Source organism: Geotrypetes seraphini, chromosome 1, assembly GCF_902459505.1.
Source record: "Geotrypetes seraphini chromosome 1, aGeoSer1.1, whole genome shotgun sequence".
Classification (NCBI taxonomy): Eukaryota; Metazoa; Chordata; class Amphibia; order Gymnophiona; family Dermophiidae; genus Geotrypetes; species Geotrypetes seraphini.
This window is the reverse complement of record NC_047084.1, coordinates 470676571-470693009: the sequence shown is the minus strand read 5'-3', so window position 1 is coordinate 470693009 and position 16439 is coordinate 470676571. Positions and strand designations below refer to the sequence as shown.

General features: G+C 42.7%; 1 protein-coding gene across 4 annotated transcripts in view; it reads right to left on the bottom strand.

The window, feature by feature from the left end:
* Positions 1-1707: 1707 nt before the first annotated feature.
* The window catches only part of ZFAND5 (zinc finger AN1-type containing 5), a 54971-nt gene continuing 40239 nt past the window's right edge, over positions 1708-16439 (bottom strand). For 3 of the 4 annotated variants that reach the window (XM_033924588.1, XM_033924596.1, XM_033924579.1), the window contains 2 exons: positions 3719-3844; positions 3192-3340 (listed from right to left, as the gene is read on the bottom strand). In XM_033924588.1, the coding sequence (XP_033780479.1) occupies positions 3192-3340; positions 3719-3844 (275 nt within the window). Of the gene's footprint in view, positions 3341-3718; positions 3845-16439 lie in introns of all 4 variants that reach the window. The other variant, XM_033924571.1, reaches the window with a different exon arrangement.

Genomic DNA, 16439 nt, shown 5'->3' with positions numbered 1-16439 from the left:
CAATCTGATTTTTTGGTTGCTGCGAGTTCCCGTGGTCTCACGAGACTACAACGGGAACTCAAGACAGCTATTTTCAATGACGGCTCTGCATAGGCAGGAGTGTAGGAAGATCACTCCTGCCCCATGTCACTGCTAGACCACCAGGTAATGTCCGGGAGGCAGACATGGGTGGGTCAGAGTCAGCCCAAAAGTTATTCACAAATTTTCCATATTCACGGGCCAGCTCTGCCTCTAACCCCCACAAATATGAAGGGAGGAGGGTATGCGACAAGTGAGAACCCACTCACCATAGCAGTGTAATTAAAAACTTCCCAGTTCAAGGAAAGCCAAAAGCAGCAAGTAAATTTTCTGGCATTGCAGCTAAGATGTACAGATGGAAAGAGATAGGAAGATGGGTGGTTGATTTTCCACATTTTGGATGGCTGCAGACCGAGAAGGAAAAGTAATTTTTAATAATTGCCAATTGGTTTGCACCTGAGTTATGCATGTTATATCTGTTTTTAAAGGCGACATTACTTAAAAAAAAAGTAAAAATACAAAACACAATTTTAAATGGACACTGGAGAGGATCCCAAAAAAGCAGTAATACCCTGACTGAGCGATCCTCCATGTGCGCTGCTGACAGTTGCTTCAGCATCCCCGCTCTGATGAGGCTCACCTCTGAAGAAGCTCACTGTAGCTGTTACAGAAGTGAATGGGAGAACCAGGTTTATGCTCTCAACAACACACGTGACGTATTGCTCAGTCAGGGTAAATATTACTGCTTTTTTGGGTTCCTCTCCAGTGTCCCTTTGATGAATATTTATTATTAGATACGTACATCTTCTATATTAGGGACTGCAAATTTAGGACCTGCTCAACCTTTTTTTTGCTCATCAGCTAGTGTTAGCATGACCCCAGACAAATTTTTTTCTTCCAATGCAGCCCTTGGAAGCCAAAAGGTTGGACACCCCTGCTCTAAAATAAGGGGGCATAGGATGAAGGTAAAAGGGGACAGACAGAAATAACCAAGGAAATACTTCAAGAAAGGGTAGTAAATTTGTGTAGCCTCCTAATGAGAATTCAAGAAAGCTTAGGCTAACTAGTTCTATGGTAAAGTAGATGGAAAGAATGGGCAGACTGATAAGGCCATATGATCTTTTCCTTCATTTCTTTTTCCTCCTCTGGCAGTTTAGATCAAGCTATGTTAGCAGCCATTGCAAATTCTGTGCATTATGTTGGATGAGGGATTCTAAATTGCACAGTGGTGAATTCTGAGTGTAATGTTTCCATCAAGCACTTACAGGAAAAAAATTACTATTTCCCTATTAGGAGAAGACCCTAGAACACTACCTTTAAATTGTCTGTCTGAAAACAGCTCATTTATAGCTCCGAAAAAACAAAACAAAAAGTCCAGTGTAATGCATTCAGGCTGGATTCAGATGTACCTTAATTTCCCTTAGGGCTCCTTTTACAAAGCCACATTAGTGGTTTAACGTGCGTGTTAATTTGCTGGCAGGTGGTAGTTTTTCAGCTAGCGCGGGGGTTAGCATGAACTAAAAATGTGTGCGTGCTAAAGCCACTAATGCGGCTTCATAAAAGGAGCCCTTAGTGTTGTATACTAAAACTATGTTTTACTCAGATTTAAATGGCTACTTAAAGGTCCTTAAAAAAACCTGTGTACTTGTTCCAATTAAAAAATACAAGCTTTACTTGTAGTACAAGAGCCATAGGGAAGCTGCAGTAAAATTTAAAATCATAACTCCCTCTGTACATAATTTTTATTTACATAATACAATATAGCATAAATGCTGAATAGCATGATACTGTGCAATACATAAATATGAACTCTGTACACATTTGCATACCTAAAGTCAAAACTGAAGTACATGAAAGTTTAAAACAAAAAAAAGATACTTTGGGAATTGAAAAACTAAGACAAAGCACTGAGTAAAATCTTAACATGAAGCCGTGTACATATCTAAATATTTACAGAAGAGAACAGGCATTACCACACCGCTACTCTAATTTGTACTTGTTTATATATATCTGTGTATATATATATAAAAAAGAAACAGTTCCATACGTCACAAGAAAACCTTCCATTATAACACAGAAGTGATTACCAGACAAGCATCAGTGAAGTATACTGCCTTTTCTAAAATTGGTTTTTTACAATGTTAGACAATGCAGCCCATGCAATACACCCAAGAGCACTAGTCCTACACCCAAATACAAATAAATGTGATTTAAGCAGCCCGCCAAAAGTTGTTCCTGGTACCACTTAAGTTTGTGACCAGGTTAGGTATGGTTTCCATGCAAACCTAGGTTGGAATTAAAATTTTTTTTTTTAAAAAAAAAAGGGGGGGGGGGCAAACCTCGGAGAAAATGCTAACAAATTTTTGCTAAAAATTCATGTATTATGAAAACAAAAAACATGCAAAATACTTTGATCCACCAGATGCAGGTAATTTTATGAGTGGCTGTGACAGTCAAAGCATTTGCAAATCAGACAAAACCTATAGAATTTAGCAATGCTAGTTTGGAAACAAGCCCCCTTGGCAAGAATCTGAATTCAATAAATGGGAAACAAAAAAAATTCACAGCTCAGATATGAAATTCAGCTATCAAAAAACTATCCTCTCAAATGCAGTCAAACCAGTAGTGCATCTTGGCTGCATTTGTCAAAAAACAAAAATAAAGCATGGTTTTTAAATATGGCACCAACATCTCTCTTGGGGATAAAATATGACATGAATTTCCTAAGTAATTTATTCTTCTTTTAAAGTATTATTGAACAGGAGAAGTGTAACTAAAGTAAGACTGCCATTCTTCTGGTGTATTGTTTCATACAGACACAGCATTAAGTCAAAATATCGTTCAATTCCATTCAGTGCACATGCAGACTATGCATTTTTTTTGGCAAACATGAACCAAATATTTTATCAGTTTACACACCCCACATATGGTATAAAGTCATTGAAAGCCAACTTCGAATCATGGTAAGGGGGCAAATATTTGAAAGGGCTGTACCTAACCAATTCTGCCTGTAACAAACATCCTAAAATGTCAAACAGAAGACAAACACTAAATTAAAACCTGGAGAACATCAAAGGAAAATGGTCATGCATCCGCTCTTTAATGTTTCCTAAGATATTAAAATAAAAACAAACAAAAAAAAAGTCAGTCTCTTTGCAAACATTGTTATTTGTTTATATTCTCTGGATTTTTTCAGCCACCACAACAGGGTTCTCTTTCCTGATTTTTGCTGCAGCTTCTGCTTTGTAGTCATATGGGCAGTTGTGCTTATCAGAGTAACGGTGAAGTCCACAGAACAAATTTCCACATCGGCAGTCAAATCCTTAAAGGGAGAAAAAAAGATGTACAAAATTAAGACTAACCTGGAAATTACAAATGCTAACTGGGGTCTGTAGCTTGACTAGCCTTCCTATTTTGCATTTAGCCATATTTCAGTTTTCTAGAAGTGGACTATTAAGATTATCTACTTATTCCAAATTTAGTTCATTACTTCTTGCTGGCCACCATTTAAGCATCCCAGTTAATTATGTAACTAGGCAGAAGGGATTAGCACCCCCCTCCCCAATACCCTTTTAATGCTTTCCTCATAACACAACAACAAAAAAAGTTGTTGATCAATTAAATCCTGAAATTGATAATGTCAGCACTGCTTTTGTAAAAAGCAAATATGTCAAGTATCTTTAAAGGAACAAAAACCTACCTGTAAGGCCTATCTTCTTCCTGCACATAAAACATCTGTTCTTCTTTGGTTTAAGCAATTCTGTAGCTTTTTCCTCATGCTGAGTAGGGACAGGCTGGGAAACGGATGGTGTTGGTTGAGTAACAACTGTGAAGAATAAAAAGCCAATAGAAAATTGTTATACAACTATCTGATAGAGGTCACAAAACATTACGCTGGATTGGCATCCAACTACCGTATTTTCGCGGATATAACGCGTGCGTTATACAAATTTTTTTTTACATATTTCACACCCCGCCCGACGCCCGATTCATCATCCGGAAGAACGCTCGCACCCCCACCCCGAAGGACCGCCGACTCCCCGACAATATCGGGCCAGGAGGGAGCCCAAACCCTCCTGGCCACGGCGACCCCCTACCCCCACCTCGCACTACATTACGGGCAGGAGGGATCCTAGGCCCTCCTGCCCTCGACGCAAACCCCCCTCCCCCCAACGACCGCCCCCCCCCCAAGAACCTCCGACCGCCCCCCCAGCCGACCCGCGATCCCCCTAGCGACCCCCACGACCCCCCCACCCCCCTTCCCCGTACCTTTGGTAGTTGGCCGGACAGACGGGAGCCAAACCCGCCTGTCCGGCAGGCAGCCAACGAAGGAATGAGGCCGGATTGGCCCATCCATCCTAAAGCTCCGCCTACTGGTGGGGCCTAAGGCGCGTGGGCCAATCAGAATAGGCCCTGGAGCCTTAGGTCCCACCTGGGGGCGCGGCCTGAGGCACATGGGCCCAACCCGACCATGTGCCTCAGGCCACGCCTCCAGGTGGGACCTAAAGCTCCAGGGCCTATTCTGATTGGCCCACGCGCCTTAGGCCCCACCAGTAGGTGGAGCTTTAGGATGGATGGGCCAATCCGGCCTCATTCCTTCGTTGGCTGCCTGCCGGACAGGTGGGTTTGGCTCCCGTCTGTCCGGCCAACTACCCAAGGTACGGGGAAGGGGGGTGGGGGGGTCGCCAGGGGGATCGCGGGTCGGCTGGGGGGGCGGTCGTTGGGGGGGGAGGGGCGTTTGCGTCGAGGGCAGGAGGGCCTGGGATCCCTCCTGCCCGTAATGTAGTGTCGGGACAGCGCACGGAAAGTCAGGGCAGGTGAACGGAGAGTCGGGACAGCGCACGGAGAGGCGGGGCAGGTGAACGGAGAGTCGGGACAGCGCACGGAGAGGCGGGGCAGTGCACCAAAAGTCAGGGCGGGTGAACGGTGAGTCGGGGCAACCAGAGGAGAGTCGGGGAGGGCGAAAGGAGAGTCGGGGTGGCCAGAGGAGAGTCGGGCAGCATGCGCGGTATACCCATGAGCGCTGTATACAAAAGTTTCCGTACATACAAGTGTGGTTTCTGCGCGCTATACCCGTGTGCGCGTTATATCCGCGAAAATACGGTAATCTTGTGGGTCAGGCGAAACACAAGCATGTTTCAAAGTTAATTACAGGTCCTCAGATACTGACAGTTTCACAATGTACTAAAAAAGCCTGACCCTAAGCTTCTGCCATACTATTCCAGAACCAATGAAGAGCAACATCCTGCATGACTAGTAGAGAATGACACAGGGACTGTTTACCACGGTAAACTGTGGTCACCGCAGTAAATCCATAGGAATGGAGACATTTGCAACTGGTTTACCGCAGGAATGGGGACAAGACAAGACCTTTCACCTCCCCGTGGGAGTGGTGAAAAGTCTTGCTCCTGTGGTAAAAAAACACTGCGCCCATGTCAGACTCAGCATCTCCTCCCCAGTTCCTCTTGCGCCTATTTTACCTTCAGGAGTCAGCCATGCCACGATGAAGATGAAGACGAAGACAGAAAGAACCCAAAGCCTGAGATCAATGTGATTTAAAGAATAAATTTTTTTTCTACTTTTTGTTGTCTGGTAATAAGTTTAATATTTGGTGACTAGAATATTTCAGATTTGAAATATATATCGTGCTAGAGCTGATATTAGATATAACTGGAAACCGCAAAGCCCAGAATATGCTTCTTTAGCTTCCAGGTAACTTAGGGCTCTCTCTCTGACCAGAGGGCCCTAATTGCACTCCCCTAACATTATTCTTGCCATGTGTGACTAAAGTATTCTGCTAGCTTGATTTTTCTATGTAGAATTCTGTAGTAATTTGGTTTGTTCAGTTTTCATAATAGTGGAGGGGATATTTGCAGAGGCACTGCTTATGTTCTGAAAGGGAGAGGAAACAGGAGTTTTTGTTGTTCCTTGCTCTATATTATTTGTGTTTATACTTTAATAAAATAAGTTCAGTATAAAATCATAACTATTCGAGGCTTGTGTGGATGGGATCTGACAGTTTGCAGGGCGGGGACATAGACCAAGCTTACGGGGATGGGAACGGTGATAAATTTTTTCTCCATGTCATTCTCTAATGACTAGCACTGCATACACAAACCTGATCATACCATAAAAATGAAACCAGTATCTTTCTACAGAATAGGAAGAATTTCGCTGATGGCACCAAATTATTTGTGGATACCATGGCAGGAATTAAAGTATTTCATAATCCAGGACATACTGAATACTATGAGTAAAATTTACAGATAGTTTTGTCATACCTGCATTGTAAAAAAAAAAAAAAAAAAAACCCAAACAAAAACAACCCCCCAAAACACTATATACATATATATTTATACAGTATACATACATACATACACACACACCTACATATTAACCCTCTTTGGCATCCATTATTGGTAACAACCAGAACCATTCATTCACTATCATAATTCCTTGGCCATTGTATTTTTTGTACTTGGGATTTTGCTCCGTGTTGAGCATTTGTCATTACTTGATACAAATAAAACAAAGGCCTAATATTAACTGTGAAATTCTACCCAGCATTGTCGTTACAACTCAGTTATTTTAACTAGGGCAAAAAATACAGAAATACATACAGAATAGTGCAGCATGACTAGGTCTCATTTCCAGTAGTCTGACTAGAATTAATTAAATTCAGGGGGAGCACTGAATTACACATGACAAACTTCTTGCAGCTACTAAAACTTGTGTCAGTCAGTGTTCATGGCTACTAATACAGAAAAAGCCATATATTGGGGGGGGGGGGAAGAGGACAGTGCTGCCTGCATCTTTTTCTGGCTAAGGATTACCTAATGAAAATCCCTAGCATCAATAAAGGCAGTAATGTTCTGCTCAGTCCACCCCTCCCACCAACTTACAAGTTATTTTTCCAGTTTCTATTACCGCTATACTCTGGGAGGTCTTTCCTGCCTACCTCTAACAATTGTAAATCTTCAACTATCTTTCTATCCCTCCTCCTCGCTCACAAGCACTCGTTTGGCTCATGTCGTTCATGAAAAATCTTAACTGTTCTTGTGAGACTTTCAAACTGCACAAAGAATTCAGACACATTACATGCGTCAGCTATACCAAAACAGAAGAGTTTTATGGAGCCCTTTATGCATGAAGCTGCACTGGCTGTACAACCATTTGCTGTCTATTTGTGGACAAATATTGTAATCCAAACAATTCACACAGAAATTTATCACAAATCAGGTTTTTTCTTGCTCCCAGTGGGCATGATCCAAGTCACCATGTACAGTAGGATAGCGATTATTCAGACTAACCTTGGCAGAGAGCAGTCCGGATCATGGAAAACCTGAATGGATTGGAGAACTTATGTGCATGACAGAGGGTGTGATTGAATGTGATGAACTTAAGGAGGCCAAACAGGTTGAAAAGGTAACGGCAAAAGTTAGAAGGATGCTAGTGTGCATAGGAAGAGGTATGGCTAGTAGGAAAAAGGAGATATTGATGCCCCTGTATAAGACTCTGGCGAGACCTCATTTAGAATATAAAAAAGGATGAGTTGGTCCAGAGGAAGGCTACTAAAATGGTGTGTGGTCTTCATCATAAGGCATACGGGGGACAGACTTAAAGATCTCAATATGTATTCTTTATGGTCCCCAACCCTGTCCTGGAGGACCACCAGCCAGTCAGGTTTTCAGAATAGCTCTAATAAATATGCATAACAAAAATTAGCATATAATGGAGGTGGCAAGCATGCAAATCTGCTTCATGTATATTTATTAGGGCTATCCTGAAACCTGACTAGCTGGTGGTCCTCCAGGACAGGGTTGGGGACCACTGCTTTAGAGGAAAGCCAGGAGAGGGGAGATATGATAGACACGTTCGAATACCTACGTGGCATAAATGTGCATGAGTCAAGTCTCTTCCAATTGAAAGGAAGCTCTGGAATGAGAGGGCATAGGATAAAGTTAAGAGGTGGTAGGCTCTGGAATAATCAAAGGTAATAAATAATTTTTTTACTGAAAGGGTGATAGATGCATGGAACATTCTCCCGGAAGAAGTAGTGGAGACAGAGACTGCCTGAATTCAAGAAGGCAAGGGATAGGCATGTGGGATCTCTCAAAAGAGAGAATGGTTACTGCGGATGGGCAGACTAAATGGGCCATTTGACCTTTATCTTCCATCATGTTTCTAAGAGACTGTTGTGAGCTGAAAAACCCTGAAGTGGACCAGGCTAGAAAGAAAGGATCCCAACAACTGCTGAGAAGCAGTGGAAAGCTGGCTTAGTTGAGCCAATGAGTTGCCAAAAGGTCTGTGGAACAGATCTGTTAAGCATGCTCAGCTGCAAAGATGACCAAACATGATAAAAGAACTAAGCGTTGAGGAAAAATTAATGCTACATCTTGTCAGCCTGGCTTTGGATTGACCAGGGCCCAGACAAGAACATACTGGAGACTTGAGAAGACAGTAGACCTAAGTTGATGGGGACTGGAGAAAAAAGAAACCAGGGAGAATACCCAGACCCAGTCATGTAAGTAAGCATGTCCAGCTAGAATAGTAGTGAAAGAATCCCTTTAGTGTCAGGAAGGGGGGGGGGGAACCCCGCCCCCCAAAAAAAACAAACACACAACAAGTGTGCAAGACTCCCGTTACATAGTCACTCCCATTATATAGATGGTGCTAGTTTTTCTTGCAAGTACTGTATCATGTAGGCAATTCAGATGCCAATTTAAGTAAACACTACACTAAACAAGCAGAAGACAAACTGTGATTGTTAAGACTACCTCAAGGAAGGTGTACCAAAAGATTGGCTGTGCCACCTACTATACTGATGTTGCGTTAAAATCTTAACATTTCTGTCTGCTGGTAAGGAATCCTAACCCATTTGTCTGGACTGGTCTAGCATAAGAAACAGGAAGATGTTTATGCAGATGCCAATTATTCAAGAGTTGTTTAATCACATGTGGCTTATATAAAATTGCTGGATGACTGTCTGGAAACTGGGCATCTGAATAGCAGATAAAATTTGGTGTGGGCAAAGAAGAACCACTCAATTATAATTTTAGGATCTACATTAGAAGGTCACTACCCTAGAAGGCACAGAGGTCTCACCTGGATAATTATACCAACATCTTCTGGATAGTATTACAAATCAAAAGGGAAAACTATTGTTTCACCGATTGCTACATCTTTGGTGTGTGTGGAATTCAGTCTCGCATCTCAAAAAAACTAAATTAGGGGGAAAAAATATAAGGTATATACAGAGAGATGATTTAAGGGGAGGATGAGCTATGAAGTATCGAACAGGTAAGGATATACGAGTGGGTTCTCAGCCTAACCAAGAAGAGAAAGACGTGGACATGATTCAATGATCTGAAAATGTTAACACATAGAATTTCATTTCTGAAAATTGTCACTTAACACTTTTCAGCTACAGTGGCAAAATAACTCAGAATTTAGAAAGTTGGGCCGAGAACTTCAGTACCCCTTTGACTTCTTTTTCAAACTGAATGGTATGAAAAAGTAAATGTTAAATGAACTGTTCAAATCTCAAGCAGTACAAAGATAAGAAACATGCCATGAAGTTACTAAATTTAAATTAAATGAAAAAATTTCCCAACACATAGAAGCTCTGAAATTCATTTCTACAAATTTTGAAGAGTTAGTATGGCTCAGAGTTGAAGAACAAGGCTATAAATTTTTAAGGTATGGTAGGGAGAAAAAAATTTGATGCTTATTTCTTGAATTTGAAAGAATCATGCAGGGATATTTGAATTAAGACTGAATACAACCCTATAGTTTGAATGCAGAGTTCGATTGGTGGTCTCTGATTTGATATTGGATGAATGATATGAAGTTTCTCCAATCATATTCACTTTCTAGTTGATATCAGTATTTAACCAGTGGCAGATACCGTGATCATTTTGAAGCAGCCTTAGGAACATAACAGCCTTACTGGGTCAGACCAATTGTCCATCAAGCCCAGTAGCCTGTTCGCACTAGTACCTGACCAAAACTCAAAGAGTAGCAATATTCCATGCTACTGATCCAGGGCAAGCAGAGGCTTCCCCCATGTCTTAGGAGATAGAGCGCACTTGCCATTCACCGTTCTAGGATTTAAAAGCAAATTAGATGCACATCTCCTTACGAGAGGGATATGGGTGACTAAAAATACCAAAAAAAACCCAGGCAACCTTAGATACTTTTCAGTTTAAACTCACTTTAGAATCTCAACTGTGCATACCGTGTGTACATTTCATTCACAGTTTCATTAGCACCAAGGTCTTCATCGGTCTATTTTTTTAGTAATTTTCCATATATAATTTACAATTTTATAGCTCTATTTATCTGATTTTAATACTCATCTCTTTCATAAAGCATAGCAGGGGTTCTTCATTCCCAAAATAGGCTATATTTCGCCCAAAGGGCTTTATCAAGGTGTTTCCCCCTTTGTTATGTTGATTCCATGAATGCTATACAATCCGTTTCTTCAGCCCCATGAATGCCGGAAGTTGCATCAGAAACGACCTTTATGGCAACCATATGCAACTACAATGCTCCGGCTGCCGTAAGAAGGCAGTTTAGACATCGACGGCCACAGGGCAGGGAGGTTTGTCGGACTGGACCTGTTTGGGGGGGGGGGTTGAAAGCACCACGAAGGTAAGGGGCAGGGAGAAAGGGAGGAAAGGTGGGGTGGAGAACAAAAGATGCTGAAGGGAAATGGGAAAGACAGAGGGGGGAGAAGGACGCTGAAAGCACATGGGGAAGACAGAGGGGGAGAAGGACACTGAAGGGAAATGGGGAACAGAGAGTGGGGAGAAGATGCTGGAAGGGAAGAAGAGAAATGAAGATGGGTGCCAGACCAATTTGGAAGGGGGGAGAAAGGGAGAGGCACAGTAACAGAGCAAATGGAAGACGCAGAGAGAAGAGAGACAGTGGATGGAAGGAATTGAATGAGAAGATGAGGAAATCAGAAAACAGACAAAGGTAGAAAAAAAATTCTATTTCTTTTTTGCTTCAGGATAAAGTAGTATATTAGTTATGTTGATAAAATTTTATAAATAAAGCCCTGCCAGCTGAACATCTCTTTCTCCAGTTCAGCAGCCAGAACTTTGATTTATAAGAAAGGAATAAGCTAAATATTGCAGTACTGAGGCTTGTATGGATGCTGCAGGGACGGAGCGGTGAAGGGGACAGATTTTTTCCCCATGTCATTCTCTAGTGCTCATGTCAAAAGGTTCCCTCTGACTCAGTTTCTTGTTTCCACTTTTGACTGAGCACCGCGTTGCCGCTCTGAAGTTCTGTTGATGGAAGTGGAGAGAAGGGGGCAGATGATGGAAGTGGAGAGAAGGGGGCAGATGATGGAAGTGGAGAGAAGGGGGCAGATGATGGAAGTGGAGAGAAGGGGGCAGATGATGGAAGTGGAGAAAGTGAACACATACTGGATGGAAGGAGGGATAAAGAAAAAGGACATATGCTGAATGGGGGAAGAAGATACAGTTAGTGAGATAGTGGAGGGGTGAAGGAAAGGGGTGGCATGCTGTAGGTAGACATAGTGAAAAGAGGGAAACTGAGGACTGCATAGTAAGAAATAATTTAATTTAGACAGAGGCAGAAAATAAAGAATGAAGAACAGAGAAGGGAAGAGAGAGAGATGCCAGAGAACGGGGAAGGAGACAGATATCAGATCCGAGCGTAGGAAATGAGAAGAGAGAAATGCTTAAAACCACAGGGGGGAGGGTCTAGAGGAGAGATGGCAGGGGGAGGCAGACAGTTTCTGGAAGGGGCAGACAGTGGATGGAACGGGCAAATGCTGGATTGAAGAGACAGGGCAGACGCTGCAAGGAAAAGAGTGAAAAGAAGATAAAAGCAGAAACCAGAGACAACTAAAGGTAGAAGAAATCATTTTATTTCTATTTTGTCATTAGAATATATCAGATTTGAAATATATATAAGATGGAAAAGGTGTTAGCGTTACAACAAGGGAATCTTCATAATTTTAAAAAAATTTGGGAACCATTGATTAATTATTCTAATGATCAGACATCTTAGCACATGGGTAGTAGATATGTGGGGGAGGGGTGGGAAATGTATATCATATGGAATTAGGAATAATGATAAAAAGGGGGGTATTTATTCTATATTACAAGATGATTTGTTTGTAAATACAAGTGATATACGAAAATTGGTTATAATGTTTAATTCACTTGTTGTAAGAATTCAAAAATGAATAAAAAAAAAAAAAATAAAAAAAATAGAAATATATATCCTGCTAGAGACATAACTGGAGCAAAGCCCAGGCAGTGCTTCTTTAGCTTCTAGCTGGCTTGGGGCTCTCTCGGACCAGGGGCAGTTGCCCTAGTTGCACTCCCCTAACACTATTCCTGTCATGTGTTACTGCAGTATTCTGTTAGCATGACATTTCTGTGTAGCATTCTATAATAATTTGGCTTGTTCAGTTTTCTTGATAGTAGAGGGGATATATGTGAAGGGGAAGGGAGACAGGGGTTTTGTTGGTCCTTGCTCTGTATATTTATATTTATAAAATGACAGTTGTACAGAATATTGTTTCTTTTTATATTTTAATAAAATATGTTCAATAAAATCATAACTGAGATTTCTGCGGATGGGATCAGATGGTTTGCGGGGACTGAACTTGCAGAGACGGGGCGGAAATCTTTTTTTTATATTTCAGTCTTAGTAGTTTGCCGGTCCACAAAATAATTCTTTTATTTCTGCCGATCCATGGGTGTAAAAAGGTTGAAAAACACTGCTCTAGAGCAGAGTTGGCAGCTGCGCTGAGGTGCAGGAAGGTCCCCCGATGACTCATCTGCCGGCTTTGCTCCAGAAGAAGTAAATTATGTCGGAGGGGGTGGACCCGGCAGACGCAGTCATCGCGGATCCTTACCGCAACTCTCTGTCTGCCAGGTCAACCCCTCAGACATAACTTACTTCTTCCGGAGCAAAGCCTGGAGTCATCGCGGGACCTTCCAGCACATGGCTGCCGGACTCTGCTCCAGAGCTAGTACGTCGGAGTGGGGTGGACCGGCAGCTACAGTCATTGCGAGAAAGGAGCAGGACTGCTGGAATGAAAGAGTGGTGCAGGGAGAGAAAGGGGGAAGGGTGGTGCTGATGGAATTGATGTACAGGGAAAGGGGAGAGAGACATATGGGGGAAGGATACTGGATGGAATTGGATCGGAGGGAAAGAAAGGGGGCAGATGCTGATTGAAGAGGGGTGGATGGAGAGAGAAAGGGCAGTCATTGGATGGTAGTAAAGGGGGTAAAGGGGGAGCCTAAGCTGGATGGAAGTGCAGATGGGAGAGATAAGGGAGCAAATGCAGGAAGGAAATGGGAGGAGAGAAAGAGGGGAGCAGATGATGGAAGTGGACAGAGAGGAGACGGTACTAGATGGAAGGGCTAGAGAAAGAGGGCACATGATGAAAGGAGGGGATAAATAAAAGGAAGGCACATGATGGGGGAAAAGGATTGAGTTAGGGAAATACTGGAGGGGGTGAGGGAAAGAGGTAGCGAGCTGTAGGTTGACTGTAAAAAAGGAAATTGATGAGAGGGTAGTAAGAACGTAATCTAGATGGATGTAGAAAATAAATTGAAAAGGTAAATGAAGGAAGAAAGGGATTGCAGAAGAGAGGAGAGTGATGCCAGACCAATGGGGGTGAAAGGAGATATGGAAGGGGGAGGCATATATTTTCTGGAAGGGGGAGAGAAGATGCCATATAGGGGCAGAGAGATGGCAGACAGTGGATGGAAGGAAGAGTAACAAGAAGATGAGGAAAGCAGAAACCAGAGAAGACAAAGGTAGAACAAAAATTTTCTATTTATTTATTGCTTTAGGAGACACGTGTCACTGTTTCTGTGGTATTGCATTGTATGCAGAGTCCAGCTTCTTGCTGGTTCAATTTAACCTTTGTCGATGTATTTCTATTTTATCCTCCCTTTTACAAAATTGTGGAGCATTTTTCAGCGCCAGCCATGGTGGTAGCAGCTCTGATGCTCAGAATTCCATGAGCGTCAGAGCTGCTACCACCGTGGCTAAAATCCACACTACAGTTTTGTAAAAGGTGGAGGGGTTAGTTTGAGATGACATTCCATACTAGGCGAAGGTGTTTTCTGTGTTCTGTGTGTTTAAAACACATGTTAGGATTGATCTGTACTAGTCTGGCTTATTTAGTTTTACAATGGGTGTATTGCTGTTGTACTGCTCACTGCAGTATGTAAGATGCTGCCCTTCCCCACACTGCAAACCCGTGGTTTTAACCTGCGGGTTTAAAGCGGGTTAAAACCATGGGTTCGCTGGGCTAAAAAGTAAACAGATAAGTTTAAAAAAAAAAGTCATGGCTCGGACGGGCATGCGCAGACCATCTACAGATAGTATGTGCATGTGTGGTGATCACACATCAGCGATCTGTGCCGGCAGATGGGGGCGTTACTCCGATCACCCCCATTTGTAGATTGCATTTTGAAGAATCCATCGGACCTGCCCGGATCGGACATAGATCGGTCCCAATCGGGCAGGTTGTTGAATCTAGCCCTAAGGCAGATGTCAAGTCACCCACAAAGGTAAACTGGCAACATTCTATAGCTGTGGAAACAAACCCTGGGTAACTTGAGACAGTTTGGGGGGGTAGGGGGAAGAGAAGTTCTTGATAATCACACCAGCCAACTTTGAAATCTACCCACTACAGAGGCAAATATATCTATCATATTTCACCCAGAGAGTGGTAGAAAACTGGAACAATCTTCTGGAGTCTGTCATAGGGGAAAACACCCTCCAGGGATTCAAGACAAAGTTAGACAAGTTCCTGCTGAACAAGGACATACGCTGATAGGGCTAGTCTCGGCTATGGCGCTGGTCTTAGACCAGAGGGCCGCCATGTGAATAGACTGCTGGGCATGATAGACCACTGGTCTGACCCAGCAGCAGCAATTCTTATGTTCTGATGACTTGAATCAGCCAAAAATGGTTGGTTCCACAGTTACTTGTGTCACTCCAAAAATACCTTAATGGGTTGTCATGAAGAGAATTGTTTTGAACAAATTTCTAATAAGGTCTAACTAGTTTACAATCAATTATAAAACTTTCATATGAAACCATTCATCTTCTACAGCTTCTAAATCTACATACTGCCTTTCTGTGGTATAATGAAAGTGGTTTACATAATGTACAGGTATTCTGTCCATAGTGTACTCACAATCTAAGATCTTGTATCTGGGACAATGGAGGATTAAGTGACTTACCCTGGACCAGCAGAGAGAATGGAATAAAGGTTCCAACATTATCACTTGCAAGGGATTACTCAGTACGAGTAGAACATTTATAGAAATATCCTCATCCAGTGCCTAAATTAACCAATTAATTTGCTATGTAAAATCAAGTTTAGGGAGTAGGCCTACTGAGGCTTCAGTATTACTCAAGTTTGCTGACATATTGAATCATTTCCTATCCAATATTTTCCCATTAATTTGCTTTCACATGCCAAAAAGCACAGTTACTTACCGTAACAGGTGTTATCCAGGGACAGCAGGCAGATATTCTTGACTGATGGGTGACGGCACCGACGGAGCCCCGGTACGGACAATTTTAGAGTGATTGCACTCTAAGAACTTTGAAAGTTCTAGTAGGTCGCACCGCGCACGCGCGAGTGCCTTCCCGCCTGACTGAGGCGCGCGGTCCCCAGTTAGGATAAGCTAGCTAAGAAGCCAACCCGGGGAGGTGGGAGGGATGCAAGAATATCTGCCTGCTGTCCCTGGATAACACCTGTTACGGTAAGTAACTGTGCTTTATCCCAGGACAAGCAGGCAGCATATTCTTGACTGATGGGTGACCTCCAAGCTAACAAAAAGAGGGATGGAGGGAAGGTTGGCCATTAGGAAAATAAATTTTGTAAAACAGATTGGCCAAAGTGTCCATCCCGTCTGGAGAATGCATCCAGACAATAATGTGATGTAAAAGTGTGAACTGAGGACCAAGTAGCAGCCTTGCAGATTTCCTCAATGGAAGTAGATCGGAGGAAAGAAGCTGCCATAGCTCTAACTTTGTGGCCCGTGACAGAACCTTCCAGTGTCAGGCCCGACTGAGCATAACAGAAAGAAACGCAAGCAGCAAGCCAATTGGAGAGTGCGTTTAGATACAGGATGACCCAACTTGTTAGGATCCAAGGACAAAAATAGTTGAGGAGATGATCTGTGGGGCTTAGTACGTTCAAGATAGTAAGCCAGAGCACGTTTACAGTCCAAGGTATGCAAAGCCTGTTCACCTGGATGAGAATGAGGCTTTGGAAAAAATACAGGCAGGACTATGGACTGGTTAAGATGAAAGTCAGACACAACCTTAGGAAGAAATTTGGGGTGTGTACGGAGAACCACCTTATCATGGTGAAAAACAGTGAAAGGTGGATCGGCCACTAG